General features: G+C 37.5%; 1 protein-coding gene across 5 annotated transcripts; it reads right to left on the bottom strand.

The window, feature by feature from the left end:
- Positions 1-225: 225 nt before the first annotated feature.
- LOC113168483 (butyrophilin subfamily 3 member A2-like) lies at positions 226-24881 on the bottom strand. Of its 5 annotated transcripts, none has more exons than XM_026369510.1 (6): positions 5782-6062; positions 3512-3862; positions 3032-3248; positions 2744-2808; positions 2312-2428; positions 226-1938 (listed from the first exon to the last, which is right to left on the bottom strand). In XM_026369510.1, exons 1-6 carry the CDS (start codon positions 5876-5878, stop codon positions 1220-1222), a joined length of 1566 nt encoding a protein of 521 aa, XP_026225295.1. In that variant the 5' UTR covers positions 5879-6062; the 3' UTR covers positions 226-1219. The 5 variants fall into 5 exon arrangements, with proteins under 5 accessions (XP_026225295.1, XP_026225296.1, XP_026225294.1 ...); XM_026369511.1 differs by lacking the exon at positions 5782-6062 and adding an exon at positions 5548-5706; XM_026369509.1 differs by lacking the exons at positions 2312-2428; positions 2744-2808; positions 3032-3248; positions 3512-3862; positions 5782-6062 and adding exons at positions 20183-20299; positions 20799-20863; positions 21088-21304; positions 21901-22251; positions 24655-24881 and having other exon boundaries at positions 230-1938.

Here is a 24881-nt window from a genome sequence, read left to right as displayed (position 1 = left end):
TTTTTAAGAAATACTGAAAACAAAGTCTTTAATTTGAACAGTGTGATAAGGCAACAACATATAAATCCTGTATTGCTTTTTGTAATACTTTACAACTTTGGTTGTATGACCCCTAAGCTGTAAGTGAACATTAGAGACTGAACCATAATGTAACATTTCAGCCCACACAGCCAGCAGCAGACTAGCAAAGACAATAAATAAATCAAAATCTCTTTTAACAATTTATCAAACTTTATTCAGTATATTTATTCACAAGGTTGTTGCTTTTTTGTACAATGATATGATCGATTTTTCACAATAGATAGCATGCATTCAGATCGATCTTTTCCAAAATGTTAGTAGAAACACACACCCGCACATTTTTGTTAATTTGATATATATAACCATATTCACAACTATAAATACACAGCATATTAATTCATAATTTGACTATTGCAGTAGCATTCTTTAGAAGAAAAATAAATAAATAAATACATGGCCTCCCTTATATTGCAAAATACACCCTTCATTTTCTCTATGTTATGTGAATAAATTAATTAGTTTAGTTTTTCCCACATCTATAATTTCCATCAACAATTGATTTTGTTGCAGTTTGCAAAGATTAGTGTTTTTCTACATCACATTTATTATTTATTTATATCTCCAGTAAATATTGTTTGTTCTTGTTGATGTGCAAGTCTGACTGAGACCTTTGCACACAGACTCCATGTTGTGATTGCAGGCAAAGTTGCATCCACTAAATACTGACCTGAAGGGGTGAATATTTTACTAAAAGGATAAAACATCCAAGGGGGTTAATATTTTTATAGGCACTGTATATACTGTACAGCCTAGACATAGTATAATGCCTTAGTGAACAATATACCATTTTTATATACAATATATATTTGACATATTTTAAGTGCCATTTGACAGATGTCCAATGGAAAAGCCATCTTATTCTGAGTGTGGGTTTTCTTCAGTTAAAGATAAAAACGAGTAAACACAAATGACAGCTGGCTTTTCCTCAGTGGGGAAATTCCCATGGATACATCAGCAGAGGGGACAGAAACAACCACCAAAAGATCTTTAAAAACCAAACAAAAATGACCTGCGGCAGCCCTCCTTCCTTCAATGGGGTTCTCAAAGGAGCAATTCTGAGCCTCCACAGTGTCGAAAAAAATCAATCAATCACCCTTGCTGGCTTATACCTGTGTTATCTAGTAATGCATATTTGTTCTTATTTGGTGTCACAAGATCTAGAATTAATAAGTGGTTTGGACTCTTCGTTCAAATCCGCCAGAGGACTAAAGCAGTTCCCAGATGACAGTCTACGAGGCTTGGTACTTCTCAGATAAGTCTGGGAAGAAGACTCACTCATAGAACGACCAAAAGCAGGAACTTTTTTCCTTGAATTGCTGAATGAAAAAGAACTGGGTGACATTGTTTCATAAAAAGGCAAATCAGCAGGGGTGCTCTTTCTGCGAGGTGTCCTTTGGATTGAGAGTTCTGATGCTGGAAAACAGTTTTGCCCTTGAATGTCAGGCATTAAACTCTTGTCCTGTGGTTCAAAAGCCACAGAGTGAAAACTGGCTGACTTTGGAGGACGATTGTTGGTTGAGGCCGTTGGTCTTGAAATGAGGTCGCTGGTTGAAGTGCTGGCATCAAGCTGGCTCGGGGATCTTTGAACATCCGGTGAGGATTTGAAATCACTGCAGACATCTGTTGGCTGATTGTGCTGACAAACAATAGGTCTTAAAGGAGACGGTAGGTTCTGTGGCTGACTGATGGAATCTTCTTTCTCATGAATCACCTCACAATGAGCCAAGCTTTCAAAATTGTCATTTGCCACATTTTCATCCCTGGTGCTATTCTCCAGAAATGACTGATTTTTAGAGGTCCCACTACTTGTACTCTGATCTGATGTTTGCCTGTTCACTTGCTGTTTTTGTGCATCTGCTGTATGAATAGAGAAAAAAAATAATATGTTAAGAAAAACGTGTGCATTTTTAAAGGAGTACGTGCATCTGGGTGTTTCTTGGGTGTTCTAGTCTAGTTGATTGTTGCTGACATGTTAAGTCAAACTCAACACTTAATGCAACTGTTTCATATTAAAAGTAAAACACAGGCAGTTTCATGGACCGGATAAATCAAGTGGAGATTCCGAAATACTGACCTTCTGGTACAAATTGCTCCGAGTCATCTGTGCTGTACAATTATTGCATTATTACAGTGTATAATATGTTAAATTTACTGTATAGCCAGGCATCCAACAGTAACTAGAGAGTTTCTGAGACTGATACAACATATTTTCTCAGTGTTGGTAACTTACCAGATTTGTGATGTTTCTTCCATGACCAGACTACTAGTCCACATGTAATTGCTGAAACTAACATGGTCACTCCAGCAGCAATGACAACTGTTAGATAGCAGGAACTCATGCAGACAGCTGAAAGACAACAAACATCGTTTAAATATTCCTTAACTGATTTTAATAAACTCTTCAAGAAGACAACATAAGTCATTTATTATTCAGAGAGACGATTTCTGTCGTCCAGTCCACTGACTGTTTTCAAAAGTTACACATATACATGGTTGTATTATCAATATTAAGTAGGTAAATGAGAGACTTTGGTGCCATTTGATGCATCTAGATCCAGGATTCTGGCACTCAACATGTTAACAGTCAAATTAAAACATTCCATGTTAATATATTAGTGGATTATTACAAGTTTTCTTTGTTACAGGTCACAGTTTACTGTACCTAGTATGAGAATCTTTGTCTCTTTAGTCAGGTTGAACTCTGGCTGCTGAACTCTGCAGGTCACACTGTGATGAAGACACATTAGACAAAGATTTAGGTTTTCTTGTGGATAACAATATTTGAAGTTGGAGACTCAATTTCTGTTCACGGAAGTAGATATACATAACATTTTAAATATTTTGACACGAGTCATTCTACACTTCACATTCTAAACAAAGTGAACTAAACATAAACACTGATGTGTTTCATGTTTTATTTTACAAAAAAGCACTAAATGAAAACTGGAACCTGTTGGTGGCAGTCTGGAGAGTCATTCTTTGTCTCACAGTGTAACATCCACTCGCATCTTGATGACTTTTCGGATCTTCAGCAGGGAGGTCGTTTCCCTGGTCATCCAGAAACTTTACTTCTGGTTGTGGCAGCCAGCAGCAGCTCACCTCACACTGCAGAGTCACTTCTCCATCCTCAGCTGAAACCCTCTGTAATTTTGGCTTAGGAGCTGCAGCTGTAACAAGAATTGTCCAGTGTGTCACTTTTGAATGTTGCATGCAACGTTCCCATCAGAAATTTATTAAATGATCAGTTCTATTAGGTCTGACCGAGGGCTGAATGCTTTTTGAATTGGACTAGATTGGTCTCAGATCAGACCTGTACCTTATTGAGCCACACTGGATGAGGTGTAAATGTCTAAGCATCGGTACTGAGGGCTCAGATCATGATTCAGTTCTTAATTAGGAAGGTTAGAGATGACTATGAAGCAGGACATACCTACAACAAGCTCCACCTTTGTAACTTCCTGAGTAGCATCTTTCCAGATCCTCATGCACTGATATGTCCCTGCATCAGACAGCTGTATGTTGGAGATCCTTAATGAGTAGTTCCCATTTTTCAGTTCTCTCATGATGAGGTGAGTTTTGTACTCATAGGCTGGATGCTTCATCTCAAAGGTCTCACAGCCATCACGATACAAGAAGATGACGTTTGGCTGCAGGTCTTCTTTGGACCACTCCACTGTTGGATCGTCTCCGTTTGAAGCGATGTTGAAACTGCACGGCAGAATGACATCTTCACCCACATACGCCAGGACTCTCTCTGGTGGACCAGAGACTGAATTTTCACCTATGAAAGCAACACACACAGAAAATCCAACATCATTAAAATCTTTAATTAAACACATCTTTAATTAAACAATCTTTAATTAAAACAGACTTTAAGCAACGCATATAATGTTATACGGAAAGGCCTTTCTAATATATTGATGTATCTAACTGAAATAAATGTGATGCAGATTATTATCAGTATAAAGGTGTGCAACTGAACAGCCTCCAAAATAAAATTCTAGATGAAGGAAGAACTTGTTTGACAGCTGACAAACAACAACAAGACAAAGACATAGCTAAGAACAATAAATACCTGGAAAGTATGCAGTGTTTAATTTGATTTCAAATGTGAAATCTATTCCACTGAGACCCACACTATACCAAGAAAATACAACAAATGGTACAGCACCAGATAATGTTGAAAGGCCGAGACCTGTATGTGATGTTTGGGGTCTTCAGAAATGTATTCATAGGAAGCAAAGTTAGTTTCAACTGATCACAACTTGAACATTGTCCAATTAAATGTAATTAAAAGCATAAAGCTCACGTTTTCTCTTGGAGTGCTCAGCAACATGCGTCATAGAACAACCGCACAAATGTTATGAGTCATTGTTTTGTTATTGAACACAAAGGACATATACAGTATGTAAGTTAATAGAGAGACATAGTGGATTGATAGTCAAAGAAATCTATCTATCGTCCTTCCATAGCTGTCTTTCTACAGCTGCAAAGGCACTGGATGACATTATGCATTCAGTACCCCCCAAGTCCTACATCCTAACCCTAAAACCACATCACAACTCTCAAACAACCCTTTGAAGTTGTGAAATCTGTCACAAAAAATCTGCACTGAAAACATAGACTTCAACAAGAACGACCTCCCACTCTTTGGCCACTTCCTTCTAAAATTTCCCTCAGGATTAATAAAGTATTTATTATCTATAAGCATGTGCATATTCAGCTTTTTTACTCCACTGACACAATCTGTACTTTTCTCTTCTGTGAACTGGACCAACATGAACGTCAAATCTTGGCATGATATGAAAAACAATTATGACACATGACGTCTGAAACTCTGGAGTTGTGTCCACCCAACACTAAAACTCCTGAACGTCTTTTGTCTGACAAGTAGCTGATCCTCAGGCTATTTCAGGAATATCAATGCTGCATGCACAGGCAACAGTTATAGGAACAGTCTCTCCAAGTCTTTTAACAGGCAAGAACACGGAAGGGATGATTAAATTATTTCTTGTAGGGTGGTGTAAGGGGGTGAAGCGAAACCCAACTGACATTGGGAAAAAACTGGTTTGTACATAGGAAAGCTCGCCAGCCCATCACAAGGATGACAGAGACAGGGAGATCACATCCACACCTTTTAACACACGACTGCAACAAATGATATGTTTTTGCACCAGTTTCCAAACTCTGTCTGATTTCAGTTTATTAATAAATAATGAGTAGTCTATAATAATGACATGACAATAATTTACAAGCGAATGCTCCGTCCACTTCTTCAAAACTTGACACTTTTTTGTCAAAGAACATAACAAAAACTAAATGACACATGGTAGCAGCAGTACATGTAACTGCTGTACTGCAGCACCACTAGTACAAGTATGAACCTGTAGATCCTGAAACATTAAAAATGTACCTAGTTATCACAATGTGACTCAGTTTAAACTGTTTGTTTTACTGTTAACTTACCATTTCACATCATGCTCTTTAGATTTGATCATTATTTCACTCTTGTAGTTTTGTCCGCTTGTGTTCAGATCACTTTACGCACACTGTTCCCTGAGGAACTCTGCTCTTAAGGTTTGTGGTTTTCCTAAAACTTTCATGTGCAGCTCGTTTGGTGAAGTAATAGCTATATAAAAAAAAATGGGCCTAATACATTTAAAAGCACGATGAAACATCAGGATATTCTACTGTACATACCTGCGCAATAATCCAGCAGAGCGACGACCAGGAAAACACGGTAAACCATCCTCAGAACAAAACAGCTGGAAATGTCTTGGTAGGAAATGTCTAACATGAACCCTTGACTAACAGAAAAAAAGGAAAAGGAAAATCAAGAATATTAAGGTTTGTGGTCACATTTCCAGCTCAGAAGCCATTAAAAACCCGGTTAGTAGGACGGACCAACACCGAGTGTAAGCTGTAGTTCAACACATGCATGTATAGGGTTGTATTTGTCCGTGTTAGATTTATAAACCAGTTATTTCTGTTACAAGAAAAAAAAAAAAGTAGTAGTGAACATACACCCACACAATAAAAGGGCGGAACTTAGATTCATAGCAATGTGTTAGTAAAGTGTTGCACAGCGGTTGTACACAGGAAGTCTTGTGACACAACGTGAGAAGTGAATTATGCAACAACCTGTGTTGCATAGATTGTTTGTTTAAAATCTACCTCCATAACTGTTGACTTTAATTTGATATAATAGATGACCTTTGATGAATAAATTATCCTGATATGAATCATGAATCACTGTTTGTTTGAAACAGTAACCTGTTGCTTTGTTACTAGTCTTTTTTTCAGTGTGAGCTTTTTAGTGCAATATGAGCTGTTCTATTCTGTAGCGATAAAGATTTGTTAAAAGTAAAGGTTCTTGTGATTTGCTCTGTTGTGTTGCTGTTGACTCAACCGTGCTGTGACTGTGTGGGAGAAAAAAATGTAAAAAAAAAAAGATTCATTCATTTAAATGATATCAAGATTGATTATCCCAACTGGTCAGACTAGTTTTCACATCCTAGTCATGTTTCTACTAGGTAAACGAATTGAGGCACGATAGGAATGAAGTGAAACATTATTCTAAATGTAAACTTTTACACATTTAAAGAAACAGCTTCTCTTTACTCACTGCAGTCTAATGAAGTGTAATTTAATGATACAAATCATTCATATAGTTTCCTATTTTAAATGAATTAATGTTCATACAGTTTTATGTTGTTGTTGAGACATGCAGTAGTTCAGAGCTCCAGTGAATTAGTGAGACATAAATGCCCTTTATTCCCCGAAGACCAAGCAGCCAAACCCGACAATGCTGAGTTTACTTAAACAGGAACTTGGAAAAGGTAGTAGATGTTGTGAAGCAGCTACTTCTGAGTTTTATTTAATCTCCCACAAACTAGATAGTTTAGGAGAGTGATCATTTTTGAGGCCATCTGCAAGAATCATGTGTCAGCGCAACCACAAGAGGGCGCAACAGGGATTCAATGTGCAGAAAGCAACTCATTTAACAATGGTGAAACCACTTCTGAACTTTTAAATGCACATATACAAATATACTAATTTCTTACTCTATATACCTTTTTTTATTGGTTGATAATTGTGTAGAGTTAATATTAACGTTTTGGTTGTTTGTGTTGTAACATGCAGGGTGAGTCAAGTTTGACATTCTCCATAGTAGTGGAAAGAATTGCTTGTTGTTGTTCTTCTTTTCTTTCTCTTACTCTCCCCAACTGGTCGAGGCAGATGACCACCCACTCTGAGCCTGCCTTTTTTTTCTAATAAAGAGCGTTTTTCCTCTCCACTGTCTCCCAGTGTTGCTCATGAGGGATTTGTTGGGTTTTCTGTACAATTCTGTAACATCTTAACTGTGTTCAGCAACATGCATTGATATGGCCTTAATGTGATTTGGCTACAGTATATTACAAACCTGAATTTATTGGATGTATTGGATGAAACTGTGTGCCCTGTCAGTATACAACACCTAAGATGTCAGTCAGTCACTCAGTCATATTTCGCATGACGTGAGCGCCATCTGCTGTGTTGATCTTGTACTAACTGTAACAGTTCTGCTTTGTTTTTTCATGTTCTCCTTCTGCTTTTCCAGCTTCCCTTAATCACGAACTTGGTTTTCACCTGTTCTCCTCTGATTGTTTTCTCCTGGTCCACTTGTCCCCTTCTATTTAAGAACCTCCTTGTCTTTGCTACCTCTCAGATTGCCTTTTCTGTTCTGTTCCTGTCCTGCTCTTGCTGTCATCTTTGTTATCGTCGTCGTCACCGCTCAGCTTTCTAGCTCTGTTACTTGACCTTGTCTTACCCCCTGCTGTGGACCCTGCTCCTTCCTGAACTAAGTGTTTCCTTCAGATCAGCCCTTGGAAAACAATAGACAATAATTTCTTGGCCTTACTGTGTTTTGTGTGTGTGTGTGGGTGTTAAGTGTTTTCCTGCCCTTTTGGCTGCACTTTTTGTTGTTACTTTGTGCTTGGTTTTGCCTTCCTAGTTTTTAGTTGTTACTACACTAAATATATGACTTTCTGAAAAATCATGACATCCAAGTAAACTACAATAAATGACGGTTAATTAGTTCAGATGGCCCTTGTATCGTTTCTTGGGATGGCCCAGCCAGTCATGCTTTATTATACTTAACCACACTCCAGTCTTACTCCAACTCAATTTTCCTCCTTCCTAGGAGTTTATTTCTTTCCTTTTAATCACCCACATGTTGTTGCAGGAAACTGAATCTATGATCACATTCCTCTGTGTATGACCAACATTGTTCTTGATGTGATTCCTCTGTATTCGAATCGAAATCATGTCCCAATTCTGCAAAACAAGAAAAGGCACTTGAAGCTAAGGCATGAGTCACTTACCAGCAGTGTTTTGAAATAGTTTTGTTAATTGTTATATTAGACTTATAAAGACTATGGTCATGATATAATTTGTAACTATCTTACAGGTTTTTTTTGTTTGTTTGTTTAATTTTCTTTCCGTTGTTGATTAGTTGTTCACAGCAACCAATCATTGCCCTGGCTGGAGATGATGTCATTCTACCACTACACTTCTACTACTATGTCATCTTGAACCTGCCACCAATACCAGGTTCTGTGTGGACAAAACCTGGCTTGGACCCAAAGTATATCCATGTCCACCAAGCTGGACGGTATTTGAGGATCAAAATCCATCTTATTCTTATCGCACAAGACTGTTTGTGAATGAACTTGGACATGAAAATGTCTCTTTGAAAATCTTTGGAGTAAACATTTCTGACACAGGACAATACTGGTGCTTTCTTCCCCCAATAAGTACCTGTCCAACCTATTGTTGGTAAATCGGATAATGTTTCGAAAACTATGGAAAATGACTGATCTTATCAATTACTCTGAATGAATGTGAATGAACAGGAGATGTAGCAGCAAAACAAGAAAAACAAGAAGTCAGATTAAAATAAAATAAAAAAAAATACTACTAAAGTTCTACATGAAACATTAAACAAACATAACAATAATAGCCATTTTAGTTTCCCTGTGGCAGCAAGTTTTTCCTTAACTTAAAGGTTGTATAACCAACTCTGATTTTGTGATATTTAACCTGGCCTCAAAGTTATAAAGCCTACTTGGTTAGGTTTAGTTAAAGATCATGGTTTGGCTTTTTTCAACATCACAGGACCATTTGACATTGTGGTTACAATAATACACATGGTTATTATTAACCATCCATATTTTTAGATTGGAATCAAATTAGATTTTCCATTCGTCCACCGCAGCTCCTCCTTGTGCCGACATACTTGCCACTTTAATTTAACAAAAAAACAATACAGAGGCAGAAGCTTTGTGGTTTAAGGTTTTATTCAAATTGTGTCCTAATTTATCTGTGTGCACCTGCTGAAGTTACTGCAACTTGCCTTTGTTTATCACCAGGTTCAGTTTCTACACCTGTCATAGAGGTTATTTCAAATACTAGTGGAACACTAGATTTACAGTGTGAGTCTAAAGGCTGGTATCCAGAGCCTGAGCTGTTGTGGCTGGACGCTGATGGAAAGATCCTCTCTGCTGGACCTACAGAGACAGTCAGAGGTCCTGATGACCTCTATACTGTCAGCAGCAGAGTGACTGTAGAGAATATTATTGTTAATAACTAGTAAACAGTGTGACGATATACTCTGGCAGCCTTAGTATATAATAGCTTTAGTAATGCATATATGTTTTTGTTTGGATTCTTTAGCCTTGCCCTTTGTTAATGGGGCGGCAGTAGCTGTGGTGGTAGAGCAGTTGTCTACAAACCCCAGGGTGAGTGGTACGATTCCTGGTTCCTTCTGGCTACTTGCTGAGGTGTCCTTTGACAAGACACTGAAACCCCATAATAAGGCTGACATGTACTGTCTGGCAGCTGTCCAACCACAGTTTCTCCAAGGGGATCAATAAAGTCTTAATTATTATTGTTATGTACAATAAGTGGGTCTGACTCTTCCTTCAAATGAACCAGAGGACCAAAGAGGTTACTAGATACCACTGTATTCCCAAACGACTGTTTATGAGGTTTGGTACTGCTCAGATAAGTCTGGAAAGAAGACTCACTCATAGAACGACCAATAGCAGGAAGTTTTTTCTTTGAATTGCTGACTGAAGACGAACTAGACAACACTGTATCATTAAAAGGCAAACCAGCCGGGATGCTGTTTATGCATGCTCTCCTTTGGATTGACCGTTGTAATGCTGGAAAAAAGTTTTGCCCTTGAATGTCAGGCGTTGGACTCTTGTCTTGTTGTAGAATAGACAAAGAGCAAAAACTGGCTGACTTTGGAGGACGGTTATTGGTTAAGGCCGTTGGTCTTGAAATGAGGTCGCTGGTTGAAGTGCTGGCATCACAGCTGAAGGATTTTGGGGCATTAGGTGATGATTTGAAAGCACTGCAGACAAGTGTTGGCTGATTCTGGTGACAAACAATAGGTCTTAAAGGAGATGGTAGGTTCTGTGGTTGACTGATGGAATCTTCTTTTTCATTAAGCACCTTATAATGAGCCAAGCTTTCAAGATTGTTGTTTGCCACATTTTCAGCCCTGGTGCTATTCTCCAGAATTGACTGATTTTCAGAGGTCCCACTCCTTGTACTCTGATCTGACGTTTTCCTGTTCACTTGCTGTTTTTGTGCATCTGCTGTATGAATAGAGAAAAAATAATGTGGTAAGAAATATTGATATTTGAGGAATGATTCCAGTACGTGCATTTTTAAAGGAGCACATGCATCTGGTTAAACTTGGTTTCTTGGGTGTTTTAGTGTAATTGATTGTTGCTGATATATTAAGTCAAACTCAACACTTAATGCAGCTGTTTCACATTAAAAGTAAAACACAGACATTCTGGTGTAAATTACTTAAAGTCATCTGTGCTGTAAAGTTATAGTATGTTTAAGGTTTAATTAAATATGGAAACAGTCTGTTCCTAATTTGACATCATCTGCCATCATGTGGTGTTTTTGCATTATTACGATGTGTATGATATGTTGACTTTACTGCATAGCCAGGCATGCAACAGTAACAAGAGAGTTCCTGTGACTAATACAACATATTCTCAGTGTTAGTAACTTACGAGATTTGTGATATTTATTCCACAGCCAGGCTACTAGTCCACATGTAATTGCTGAAACTAAAACAGTCACTCCAACAGCAATGACAACTGTTAGACAGCAGGAACCCATGCAGACAGCTGAAAGACAACAAACATCGTTTAAATATACATTATCTGATTTCAATAAAATCTTCCAGAAGACATTATGAATGAATTATGATCCAGAGAGAGATGATTTGTGTCGGCTAGTCCACTGACTGTTTACACGTATACATGGTTGAATTATCAACACTAAGTTGGTGAATGAGACACTTTGGTGCCATTTGATGCATCTACATCCAGGATTCTGGCACTCAACATGTTAACAGTCAAATTAAAACATTCCATGTTAATATATTAGTGGATTATTACAGGACACAGTTTACTGTACCTGGTATGATAATCTTTGTCTCTTTAGTCAGGTTGAACTCTGGCTGTTGAACTCTGCAGGTCACACTGTGATGAAGACACATTAGACAAAGTTTTAGGTTTTCTTGTGGATAACAATATTTGAAGTTGCAGACTCAATTTCTGTTCACGGAAGTAGATATACATTACATTTTAAATATTTTGACACGAGTCATTCTACACTTCACATTCTAAACAAAATGAACTAAACATAAACACTGATGTGTTTCATGTTTTATTTTACAAAAAAGCACTAAATGAAAACTGGAACCTGTTGGTGGCAGTCTGGAGAGTCATTCTTTGTCTCACAGTGTAACATCCACTCGCATCTTGATGTATTTTCATGTCTTCAGCAGGGAGGTCGTTTCCCTGGTCATCCAGAAACTTTACTTCTGGTTGTGGCAGCCAGCAGCAGCTCACCTCACACTGCAGAGTCACTTCTCCATCCTCAGCTGAAACCCTCTTGAATTTTGGCTCAGGAACTGCAGCTTTAACAAGAATTGTCCAGTGTGTCACTTTTGAATGTTTCATGCAACGTTCAGAAATGTACTAAATGATCAGTTCTATTAGGTTTGACCGTTCTGCCATTAAGGTCATAAATACAACAAATCAAGTTTTTCCATTCATGCCACATGGGTAGAAAAAAAAAAGATGATGATAAGCAGCACAAACAATAATAATTAACCATTTTAACTTTCATTACAACACCTGAAAATGTTTCTGTAATGTAGCCGTAGTTATGCCTCTTTTATACAATACAGGACTACAATTATTTGTTCATTTTCATTATTAAAAAATATATAGATTATATTTGTTTTGTTTCACCCGCACTCCTGACTTTGACACCAAATCTGAAATAAACAGGGCTGAATGCTTTTTTGAATTGGACTAGATTAGTCTCAGATCAGACCTGCACCTTATTGAGTCACACTGGATGAGGTCTAAATGTCTACGCATCAGTACTGAGGGTTCAGATCATAATTCAGTCCTTAATTAGGAAGGTTAGAGATGACTATGAAGCAGGACATACCTACAACAAGCTCCACCTTTGTAACTTGCTGAGTAGCATCCTTCCAGATCCTCATGCACTGATATGTCCCTGCATCAGACAGCTGTATGTTGGAGATCCTTAATGAGCACTTCCCATTTTTCAGTTCTCTCATGATGAGGTGAGCCTTGTACTCATAGGCTGGATGCTTCATCTCAAAGGTCTCACAGCCATCACGATACAAGAAGATGACGTTTGGCTGCAGGTCTTCTTTGGACCACTCCACTGTTGGATCGTCTCCGTTTGAAGCGATGTTGAAACTGCACGGCAGAATGACATCTTCACCCACATACGCCAGGACTCTCTCTGGTGGACCAGGTACCAAAGATTCACCTATAAAAACAAAACAAACAGAAAATCCAACATCATTAAAATCCTTGTGTACTTTTCTCTTCTGTGAACTGGACCAACATGAACGTCAATTCTTGGCATGATATGAAAAACAAGTATGACACTTGATGTCTGCAACTCTTGTGTTGTGTCCACCCAACACTAAAACTCCTGGGCATCTTTTGTCTGACAAGTAGCTGTTCCTCAAGCTATTTCAGGAATATCAAAACAAAGTTATAAAATATCCACTGTTCATTGCTACTATATTATACAACTATAACTATAACATTTAAAACAACAATAAATATATATTCATATTGAATTATGCTGTAATCTGTGCCTAAATAAACATGGATATCTCTCATAGGGTCAGTGTTCAGTGTCATTGAACACACATTGACTACCATTAATGGTATAATGGTAACGCCCACTTGAACTTGAATAAACCCATTTTATACAAAAACGGCAAATTCACACCCATTCTTACCAGAAGTGTAGCGGGATGTTTTCCAAAAGCCAAAGTTTGATACACTATACACCGTTGATACACCGTTAGTTTACTGCTGAATGTCAGACAGGGTCAACAAGGTTTTATGTTTTATTTTTAAATGATTGTGCGATGATGACATTTTTTATTTCAGCATTCAAATCGTAATTCGTGATGCAGCAGGTAGAATGTGGAAATTTGTTCACTGAACAGCACCTGTACTGAGGAGGATAGTGACAAACCAACAGTCAGGATCACGTTTACCTATAAGGACAATGATGAATTGTTGTGAGTGAGGACAGGCTCAACAACAACACACAAATGGTGGATAGTACATAACAGTAACTAAGTGCACAGTGGAAGTTTATTAATTTCTGACTCTCTTGGCCTTCAAACCTCGAGGGACTGCTATCTGTCATTGAGATGTTAAAGTTTTGGTTTTGACGTTCCAGTCTGAGTCAGGTGCTTCAGGATTTCCTATGCATGCTGCACAGGCAACAATTGTAGGAACAGTCTCTCCAAAGTCTTTTAATAGGCAAGAACCGGAAGGCCTGCAGAAAGGATTTCCTGTTGGGTGGTGTGAGGGTGTGGGGTGGGGGGCAGAAATGGATACTTAGGAAAGCAGAGACAGAGAGATCACGTCCACACCTTCGGACAGCTTCCAATAAACATGCATGTCTTTGGAATGAGGCACAAAACCCAAAGAAAAAGTCTCTCAGGAAAAAAAACACACCTCACACCCAAACTTGCCAACAGGTTCAAACCCCGAATTTCCTCTCTGTGAGAAAGTACTTGATATGCTTAAGATGTAAATACACCAAACTGGTCCAGCCGGGATTTATCCAAACTTCACAATTAACCTCACAAAAAGAAGCTTTATAATAATATAAATTAACACGACTGCAACAAATGATATTTCTGCACCAAAAGTTTCTAAACTATGTCTGATTCAGTTTATCAATAAATAATGAATAGTCTATAATATTGACAGAAATTACAAGTAAACGCTCTGTCCATTTCTTCAAAACTTGACACTTTTTGTCAGAAATCATGATGAAAAGAACACGAGAGAACTCTGAAAACTAAACTGACACATGGTAGCAGCAGGACAGAAAACTACTGTAGATACTGTTGCTCCCACTACAACTAGTAGAATGAACCTGCAGATCCTGAAAAGGTCCCTGCACATGGACAGTGCCCTGTAACTGTTGCTAAACTACTCAGATATCATCATGTGAATCAGTTTAACCTTTTTGTTTTACTGTTAACTTACCATTTCATGTTATGCTCTTTTGATTTGACCATTATTTTACTCTTGTAGTTCTGTCCGCTTGTGTTCAGATCACTTTACGCACACTATTCACTGAGGAACTCTGCTCTTAAAGTTTGTAGTTTTCCTAAAACATTCATAGATAATTTAATAAAAATGAGCCTAATACATTTAAAAGCACGATGAAACATGAGGATATCCTTCCGTACATACCTGCGCAATAATCCAGCAGAACGACGACCAGGAAAACACGGTAAACCATCCTCAGAACAAAACAGCTGGAAATGTCTTGGTAGGAAATGTCTAACATGAACCCTTGACAAAAGAAGAATTAAAAAAAGAAAAATCAAGATCATTAAGGTTTGTGATCACATTTCCAGCTCAGCAGCCATTTAAACCCCGGTCAGTAGGACGCACTGACACCGACTGGACTTGAGTCACAAAAACTTTTTACTCACAAGACGTCACGGTGTCACACGCAGGATCTGTTTTGCTTTTTTCACGTCACAGTGTAATAATGTAAGACAGCCATGGCTGAAATCTTATTAATAAAAGCTGTAGTTCAACAGATGGAGTAAACATGGACGTATGTGTTTAGATTTGTCCGTGTTAACAAGAAAAAAAAAAAAAACTGTAGTGAACAGACACCCAGACAGTAAAAGAGCGGGACGTGGATTCATAGCAATGTGTTAGTAAAGTGTTGCACACAGGGAGTCTAGTCACACAGCGTGGGCAGTGAATTATGACACAACCTGTTTTACATAGAATGGTTGTCACCTGTAAGTCGCTTTGAATGAATGCTTCTGCTAAATTACTAGATGTAAATGACTAAATGTGTATGTTTAAAATCTTCCTCCAGAACTGTTGATTTAACTTAACTGTTGAAATTAATTTGATAGACGACATTTGATTTATATTCATACTAGATATCACCTTATTAAAAAAAAAAAAAAAAACACAAAAGAAAAACTTATGAATTATCCTGACATGAAACATGAATCACTGTTTGGTTGAAACAGTAACCTGTTCTTCTTTTGTTGCTAGTCTTTTTGTCAGTGTGAGCTCTTTAGTGTAATATCAGCTGTGTTTTATTCTTTATGGTGAACAAAATCGATCCAGTCGAGGCAATGAGTCCTTTCTTGTTATAATTTCTTTATCACAGCTTCACTGGACTGAATCATTGACACAGTAGAACAAACACAACTTTCCCTTGTGGTTAGAAACAAGTAAGGAGAAGATGTTTGTAGAAAGTAGAGGTTCTTGTGATTTGTGGTCTGTTGTGTTGTCAACTCTGAAGTGACAATGTGTGAGAGAAAAAAAAAGCATTATGATTGATCCAGATCAGGTAATAATTCAAAATTGATCTAGGTTTATACTAAATGTACATTTTATTATTTTGTAATGTTGTACTTCCACAGATCCAAGCATTTACAAGCTGGAAAGATTTTTATTTTCTTTTCGGATGCTGAACAAAATAATGCCACTAATTATTACAAAGTCTTCATTAGATTTGTTTATCCACTTCTCGTTACTGGAGGTAAAATGCGAAACACTAAATATTTGACCTTCTGAAAAATCATGACATCCAAATTAACTACAATAAATTCACAAAATGAGAGAGGAGATGCAAATAGACATTAGGTCTGAGAGTTTTTAACAGTTCAGATAGCCATTGTGTTGCTTTCTTGAGATAGCCCAACCAGTCATGCGTTATTATGCTTAGCCAGACCTCAGTGTCACTCCAACTCAAATTATCTCCTTCCTACCAGTCCTGGAGTTTTCTTCGCTTCTAATAACCCACATGTTGTTGCAGGAAACTGAATCTATGATCATATTCCTCTTTGTGTGACTTACATTGTTGTTGATGTGATTCATCTGTATTTCCCAGGACCAACCAGGTCCTGGGAAATACCTGGCTTGGACCCAACGTATATTCATGTGCAAAATATAACGATAACACTCAAGTCATTTTAGCCCCAGCCTTTTAAAACCTACTTAGTTAGTTGAAAGATCACAGTTTGGCTTTTTTCAACATTACAGGACAATTTAAGATTGTTGTTACAATAATATGTGATTGTTAATATTCAATGTTTTAACATTGGAATCAAATCTGAATTTCCATTCATCCACGACAGCTCTTCCTAGTGCTTTACACCTGTCATAGAGGTTATTGCCAATACTAGTGGAACACTGGTTTATAAAGAATGAGTCTAATTCCTGTATAATTAACATGTTTTTTCAATGTGACATCATTCAGGTGACTTCATCTGGGTCCCCACAGCAGTTCATCAACTTTACTAGCCTTGTTTATTTATTATTTAGTAAAATGTATTATAAAATGGAGAGAAACCTGACACAGCGAAAAAACCTCACTGATATATAGTTTTATGGAACAGCAGTGACATGTAAGGGCACTTAAGCACTTAAGTGGAGTCACTTCAGATGGACAGTTGAGCTGCACTTTCTTCTATAAATGTTGACCTTTTTGGTGGAAGTTAAAATTTTTTTAGTAACCTTGATAGATATTAGATATATTGTCATATTATTTATTGTGTACAAATAAAAGAGCATTTTAAAAGGTGTTTGCGACTAACACATATTTAAATAGTGGAGAGTCGAGTTTATTCTGAATATCTTGTAAACTGTGTGAAGAAAATCACAGGCAGGAAAAAAAAAAGTGTGTTTAGCTTCTTCTTCTTGGCTTCTTCAATCAACAGCTGTGTCCAGGAATGTTACTATTAAATATGTACTTCTGTTGCAGTTTGTGAAAAACGATATATTTGCTGAACCAACATTTCTAGCTCATGAAGAATCCTTATACCCAAGTGAAGTCAGCAAATGAAATAGGAGATTTTAAGAACATTTTTTCTGTTCTGACAGTCCTGATGAATATTGTGTAATTAAAAAAAGGTTTTAACCTCTAGTTCTATTTATATGTGTGTTTTTTTTAAAACACTTACAAAAGTATCTGACCTAAATACATGTCATATCTTAAACACAGTAAATTGAAGAAAACAAGAGACTTGACTTAAATTTTTAGAATATTTAGGCCCTAAATTAATGACAATACCTGTGGTGGTAATAACATCTAAGTCTTCTTGTATCTTTATATGAGTTTTAAACTTAGACTGAAGAGTTCAGTTTCTTCTTTTCCTAATAGTTAACAGTGTGACGATATACCCTGGCCGCCAAAAAAGTGTTTAGCTTGTCTTTGTTTCTATTATCAAAAGCCATTTTTTCTATTTATCTTGTTTGTCTATCCTGTTCTACTGATGAGTTTCATATCCTCTCTGACCCTTAATTTTCTTCCTTCTGTTTTTTCTTTGATGTCATGTTATAAGGCTTAACTATAACTTTATGGTTTTGTTCCACAGTTGTGAAAGGTGTGCAACTCATCTGTCAACTACCATTTTACTGATGCTGTAAAGTTTTAACCTTAGATCAGATTTAACATAAAACTCCCTGATTTACTTGTGTCAAAAGTGTTTTGTTCTTTGAGCCAGCAGCACACTACAGGCTAGAGTAAATGAATCCATTTTAAAACATGTTGCTCTTTGAACATTTCATTAAACATCAACCAAACCAACATTTTGGGCTTTTATAATGGAAGCATCTTTTTCACCTGTCACCAAAAATATGACAATTTTTACAACAATATACAAGATACAGTCTGTTAAGCTGATAAAACCGTATCCTTTACAATAAAATAAATAAGAGATGGTAGAAGTATTGACTGTTTATCTATTGCTTATTTCCATGAAACCAAAATAAAATAGCAAAAGATGCTTTAAGCGTCAATAAGAAAATAAAATTATAATTACTATTAGGTGCGACTTTGAGGAAAAAAAACATTTTTTTCTTAATTAGTGTACCCAGTTTTCTCTTTCTTGTCAACAGCTTCAATATCTGACACGTCCCAGATTCTAATTTGTTTTCCAACAAATTGAAACAGAAATGATCATGATGTATTGTAACATTTGTATTACTGTAGATGTATAAAAGGTAATATACAGGTAGGAAAAAAATCACCGCTTCTATTGACAATCTATAGAAATGTTTTATTTAAATAAAACTTGAAGGTCTACAAAAGTTTTATACAGATTAGACATAATTTAAAGCATTAGTAAATAATAGCAATATCCAAAGCAACTTACAAATTACAAGGCAAAAGCAGGGGAAGCATAAGGTCTTGCCTAAGGACCCCTTAGGCAACAGCCAGGGTTTGAAATTCAGTCTGCTGCATATAGGGTGGTGATCTTACCAATACACTATCCAGCCACTCATGTAGGTTGCATTTGCTGCAAGCTCAGCAAAAGTTTATCAAAAGCCATCTTTTTTGCAGATCTTTAACAATCATCAGTCTGATTTATACCTGTGGGATTTAGTAATGCATATTTGTTTTTTTTGTTTTTTTGGATTCTTTAGCCTTGTCCTTTGTTAATGTTCAATAAGTGGGTTGGACTCTTCCGGCAGACGATCAATAAAGGTAGGAAAAACAGATAACGACACTCTGTGAGACTTGTTTCTTCTCAGAAAACTGTTGCCAGAAGACTCACTCATAGAACGACCTATAGTTACCAATTTCGTCTCAGAATTTCTGACTGAAGATGAACTAGACAACACTATTTCGCAAAAAGGCAACCCAGCCGGAGTGCTGTTCATGCATTGTCTCCTTTGGATTTTGCGTTTTGACACTGAGAAACTGTTTTGCCTTTGAATGTCAGGCATTGAACTCTTGCCTTGTGGTACAACAGACAAAGGGCCTGACTTTGGAGGACGGTTATTGGTTGAGGCTGTTGTTCTTGAAATGAGGTCGCTGGTTGAAGTGCTGGCATCAAGCTGGCTCGGGGATATTTGAACATCCGGTGAGGATTTGAAATCACCTGTTGGCTGATTGTGCTGACAAACAATAGGTCTTAAAGGAGATGGCAGGTTCTGTGGCTGACTGATGGGATCTTCTTTTTCATTAATCACCTCACAATGATCCAAGCTTTCAAGATTGTTGTTTGCCACGGTGCTATTCTCCAGAAATGACTGATTTTCAGAGGTCCCACTCTTTGTACTCTGATCTAATCTTTGCCTGTTCACTTGCTGTTTTTGTACATCTGCTGTATGAATAGAGAAAAAATAATATGGTAAGAAAAACTGATATTTGAGAAATGACTCCAGTACGTGCATTTTTCAAGAGTACATGCATCTGGCTAAACTTGAACTTAAAAATTTAATGCAGCTGTTTCACATTGAAACACAGGCAGTTTCATAGACAAATCAAGTATAGATTCCTACTTAAAGGTTTAGTTAAATATGGAAATAGCATGTTCCTAATTTGACATCATCTGCCACCTTGTGGTTATTTTGCACTATTACAGTGTATAATATGTTAAATTTATTCTATAGCCAGGCATCCAACAGTAGCAAGAGAGTTTCTGTGACAAATAAATTCTCCAGTGTTGGTAACTTACCAGATTTGTGATATTTATTCCATAGCCAGACGACTAGTCCACATGTAATTGCTGAAACTAAAACAGTCACTCCAACAGCAATGACAACCATTAGAGAGCAGGAACTCATGCAGACAGCTGAAATAACAACAAACATTTTTTTTTAAATATGCATTATTTGATTTCAATAAAACATTCAAGAAGACAATACAAATGATTTGTGATCCAGAGAGAGACAGTTTCTGTCGGCAAGTCCACTTACTGTTTGCAACAGTTCCACTTGCACATGGTTGAATTATCAACACTAAGTAGGTAAATGAGACACTTTGGTGCCATTTGATGCATCTACATCCAGGATTCTGGCACTCAACATGTTAACAGTCAAATTAAAACATTCCATGTTAATATATTAGAGTGTTATTACAGGTTTTCTTTGTTACAGGACAACATTTAGTAGAGAGGATCAGTGGACACAGACAGCTTAAAACATCTACCTCATGTGAAATAAAAGTTCAGTTAAGATAGTTCTAGATATTTCCTAGAGAAATAACTGAATTTTAAAAACCTTAATGCAATTTTAGGTTTTAATCGATCCGAGTGTGTGCAGATGTGTTGCTGAAGCTTCAGTTTACTGTACCTAGTATGAGAATCTTTGTCTCTGTGGTCAGGTTGAACTCTGGCTGTTGAACTCTGCAGGTCACACTGTGATGAAGACACATTAGACAAAGATTTAGGTTTTCTTGTGGATAACAATATTTGAAGTTGGAGACTCAATTTCTGTTCATGGACGTGGATATGCATAACACTTTAACATTATGGAAACATTTTGAGGTTTTGAATCATTCTACACTTAAAGTGAACTAAACACAAACACTGATGTGTTTCATGTTTTATTTTTCAAAAAAGCACTAAATGAAAACTGGAACCTGTTGGTTGCAGTCTGGAGAGTCATTCTTTGTCTCACAGTGTAACATCCACTCGCATCTTGATCTCTTTTCGGATCTTCAGCAGGGAGCTCCTTTCCCTGGTCATCCAGAAACTTTACTTCTGGTTGTGGCAGCCAGCAGAAGCTCACCTCACACTGCAGAGTCACTTCTTCATCCTCAGCTGAAACTCTCTGTAATTTTGGCTCAGGAACTGCAGCTGTAACAAGAATTGTGCAGTGTGTCACTTTTGAATGTTTCATGCAACGTTAAGAAATGTACTAAATGATCAGTTCTATTAGGTTTCACCTATCTGCCATTAAGGACCATAATTGAAAACAAATAGGTTTTTTTCCATTCATGCCACATCAGTGGAAACAATAGATAATAATAACCAGCACAAACAATGATTGCAAACCATTTAAACTTTTAATTCAACTCCTGGACATTTTCCAGCTACAATAAACCAGTAACACACTCTATTGTCGGACTGATTTTTTGACGCACACTGTGTGAAACTTTAATTATGCCCCTTTTATACAATACAGGACTACAATTATGTGTTCATTTTCATTATTAAACAATCTATAGATTATATTTCTTTTGTTTCACCCGCACTTCTAACTTTGACACCAAATCTGATATACACAGGGCTGAATGCTTTTTGAATTGGACTAGATTAGTCTCAGATCAGACCTGTACCTTAGTGAGCAACACAAGATGAGGTCTTAATGACTACGCATCGGTACTGAGGGTTCAGATCATAATTCAGTCCTTCATTAGGAAGGTTAGAGATGACTATGAAGCAGGACATACCTACAACAAGCTCCACCTTTGTAACTTCCTGAGTACCATCCTTCCAGATCCTCATGCACTGATATGTCCCTGCATCAGACAGCTGTATGTTGGAGATCCTTAATGAGCACTTCCCATTTTTCAGTTCTCTCATGATGAGGTGAGTCTTGTACTCATAGGCTGGATGCTTCATCTCAAAGGTCTCACAGCCATCACGGTACAAGAAGATGACGTTTGGCTGCAGGTCTTCTTTGGACCACTCCACTGTTGGATCGTCTCTGTTTGAAGCGATGTCGAAACTGCACGGCAGAATGACATCTTCACCCACATACGCCAGGACTCTCTCTGGTGGACCAGAGACTGAAGAAAAACCTATAAAAACAAAACAAACAGAAAATCCAACATCATTAAAATCCTTAATTAAACAATATGCACATATCATGTTATACTGAGAGGTCTTTCTAATATATTGATGTACCTAACTGAAATAAATGTGATCCACACAGATTATTATGAGTATAAAGCTGTGCAACAGCACGTCATGTCACAACCCTCAAACAACCCTGTGAAGTTGTGAAATCTGGCACAAACACCCTGCATTAAAAACATACACTTCAACAACACCACCCTCCCCCTCTTTGAACACTTCCTTGTAAAATTTTATACAGGATTAATAAAGTATTTATTATCTATAAACGTGCATATTCAGCTTTTTAACACGACTGACGCAATCTGTACTTTTCTCTTCTGTGAACTGGACCAACATGAACGTCAAATCTTGGCATGATATGAAAAACAATTATGACACATGACGTCTGCAACTCTGGAGTTCTGTCCACCCAACACTGAAACTCCTGGACGTCTTCTGTCTGACAAGTAGCTGTCTCATAGGGTCAGTGTCATTAAACGCACCTTAACCACCATTAGTGGTATAATGTTAACGCCCACTTGAACTTGAATAAACCTATTTTACATAGAGGCAAAGACCACACCCATTCATACAAGCAGTGTAACTGGATGTTTTCCAAATGTCACTGTTTGATACATTATAGAAACAGCCACAGAAACAGTAAAGTGCCCGTTAGATTACTGCCAAAAGTCAGACAAGGTTTTATTTTATATTCTCAAATCATTGTGTGAAGATGACATTTTTTATCTCAGCATTCAAATCGTGATTCGTGATGCTGCAGGTAGAATGTGGAAATCCATTCACTGAATAGCTATAGCACCTGTACTGAGGAGGTTAGTGACAACAGTCAGGATCACATTTACCTATAAGGACAATGGAGAATTGTAGTGAGTGAGGACAGGCTCAACAACAATAAGAATAACAATAATTATTTTATTAATTTCTGACCCTCTTGGCCTTCAAATCACAAGAACTTCTACCTGTCAGTGATGTCACAGTTTTGGTTTTGACGTTCCAGTCTGAGTCAGGATGGAGGTGCTTCAGGATTTTCTATGCATGCAGCACAGGCAATAGTGGTAGGAACAGTCTCTCCAAAGTCTTTTAAAAGGCAAGAACACGGAAGGGCTGGTGAAATGATTTCGTGTAGGGTGGTGTGAGGGGGTGAAGCCAAACCCAACTGACACTGGGAAAAAACAGGTTTGTACTTAGGAAAGCTTGCCAGCCGATCACAAGGTTGACAGAGGCGGAGAGATCACGTCCACACCTTTGGACAGCTTCCAGTCCCATGCATGTCTTTGGAATGTGGCACGAAGCTCAAAGAAAAAGTCTCTTAGGGGGAAAAACCATCCCACACACCCAAAGATGCCAACAGTGGTTGGTTCAGTCCAGTTCTATCCAAACCTCCCAATTAATCCCACATAAAGAAGCTTTATAACAATATAAATTAACACGACTGCAACAAATGATATTTCTGCAGCAAAAGTTTCCAAACTATGTCTGATTCAGTTTATGAATAAATAATGAGTAGTCTATAATATTGACAGAAATTGCACATCAACGCTCTGTCCAGTTCTACAAAACTTGAGACTTTCTGTCAGAAATCATGATGAAAAGAACACGAGAGAACTCTGAAAACTAAAATGACACATGGTAGCAGCAGTACAGAAAACTACTGTACTGCTTCAACACTACTACAAGTAAGAACCTGTAGATCCTGAAACATTGAAAAACTGCGCCCCCACATGGACAGTTCCCTTTACCTGTGGCTAATAATCTACTCAGTTATCACAGTGTGAATCAGTTTAACCTGTTTGTTTTACTGTTAACTTACCATTTCACATCATGCTCTTTAGATTTAAGCATTATTTTGCACTGTGTCACTTTATTTGACATGTTTCCATCCTTCAGTTGTAAATTGTATTCATTTCCGCTACTGGTCGCTGCTGTTTTGTGTTTTGTGTTCTGTTTTTGTCTTCTGACCTCTGTCTGCACTTTTTCTTTGTGTTCTTGCACTGTTTGCACTAGGTTACACAGGATGCACTTTATGTGTTTTGCTAGGACAACTTAGCAGTCCTCAGCTCCATGTTATGTCTTGTTACTGTCTTATGCAGCACCATGGTTCTGGAGAAACGTTGTCTCATTTCACTATGTACTGCTTCAGCTATATGTGGTTGGAATGACAATAAAGCTTCTTGACTTGACTTTACGCACACTGTTCCCTGCGGAACTCTGCTGTTAACTAATAGCAAAGTTTGTGGTTTTCCTAATACATTCATGTGTATCTCGTTTACTGAAGTCATATAATAAAAAAGAGCCTTAATCATTTAAAAGCACGATGAAACATCAGGATATCCTTCTGTACATACCTGCGCAATAATCCAGCAGAGCGACGACCAGGAAAACACGGTAAACCATCCTCAGAACAAAACAGCTGGAAATGTCTTGGTAGGAAATGTCTAACATGAACCCCACCCTTGACAAAAGAAGAATAAAAAAAGAAAAATCAAGATCATTAACGTTTGTGATCACATTTTCAGCTCAGCAGTCATTTAAAACCCGGTCAGTAGGACGCACCGGCACCAAGTGAACTTCA

The sequence above is a fragment of the Anabas testudineus genome, chromosome 18, assembly GCF_900324465.2.
Source record: "Anabas testudineus chromosome 18, fAnaTes1.2, whole genome shotgun sequence".
Lineage (NCBI taxonomy): Eukaryota > Metazoa > Chordata > Actinopteri > Anabantiformes > Anabantidae > Anabas > Anabas testudineus.
Note: the sequence above shows the minus strand (reverse complement) of the source record. Positions and strands in the feature narration are given on the sequence as shown.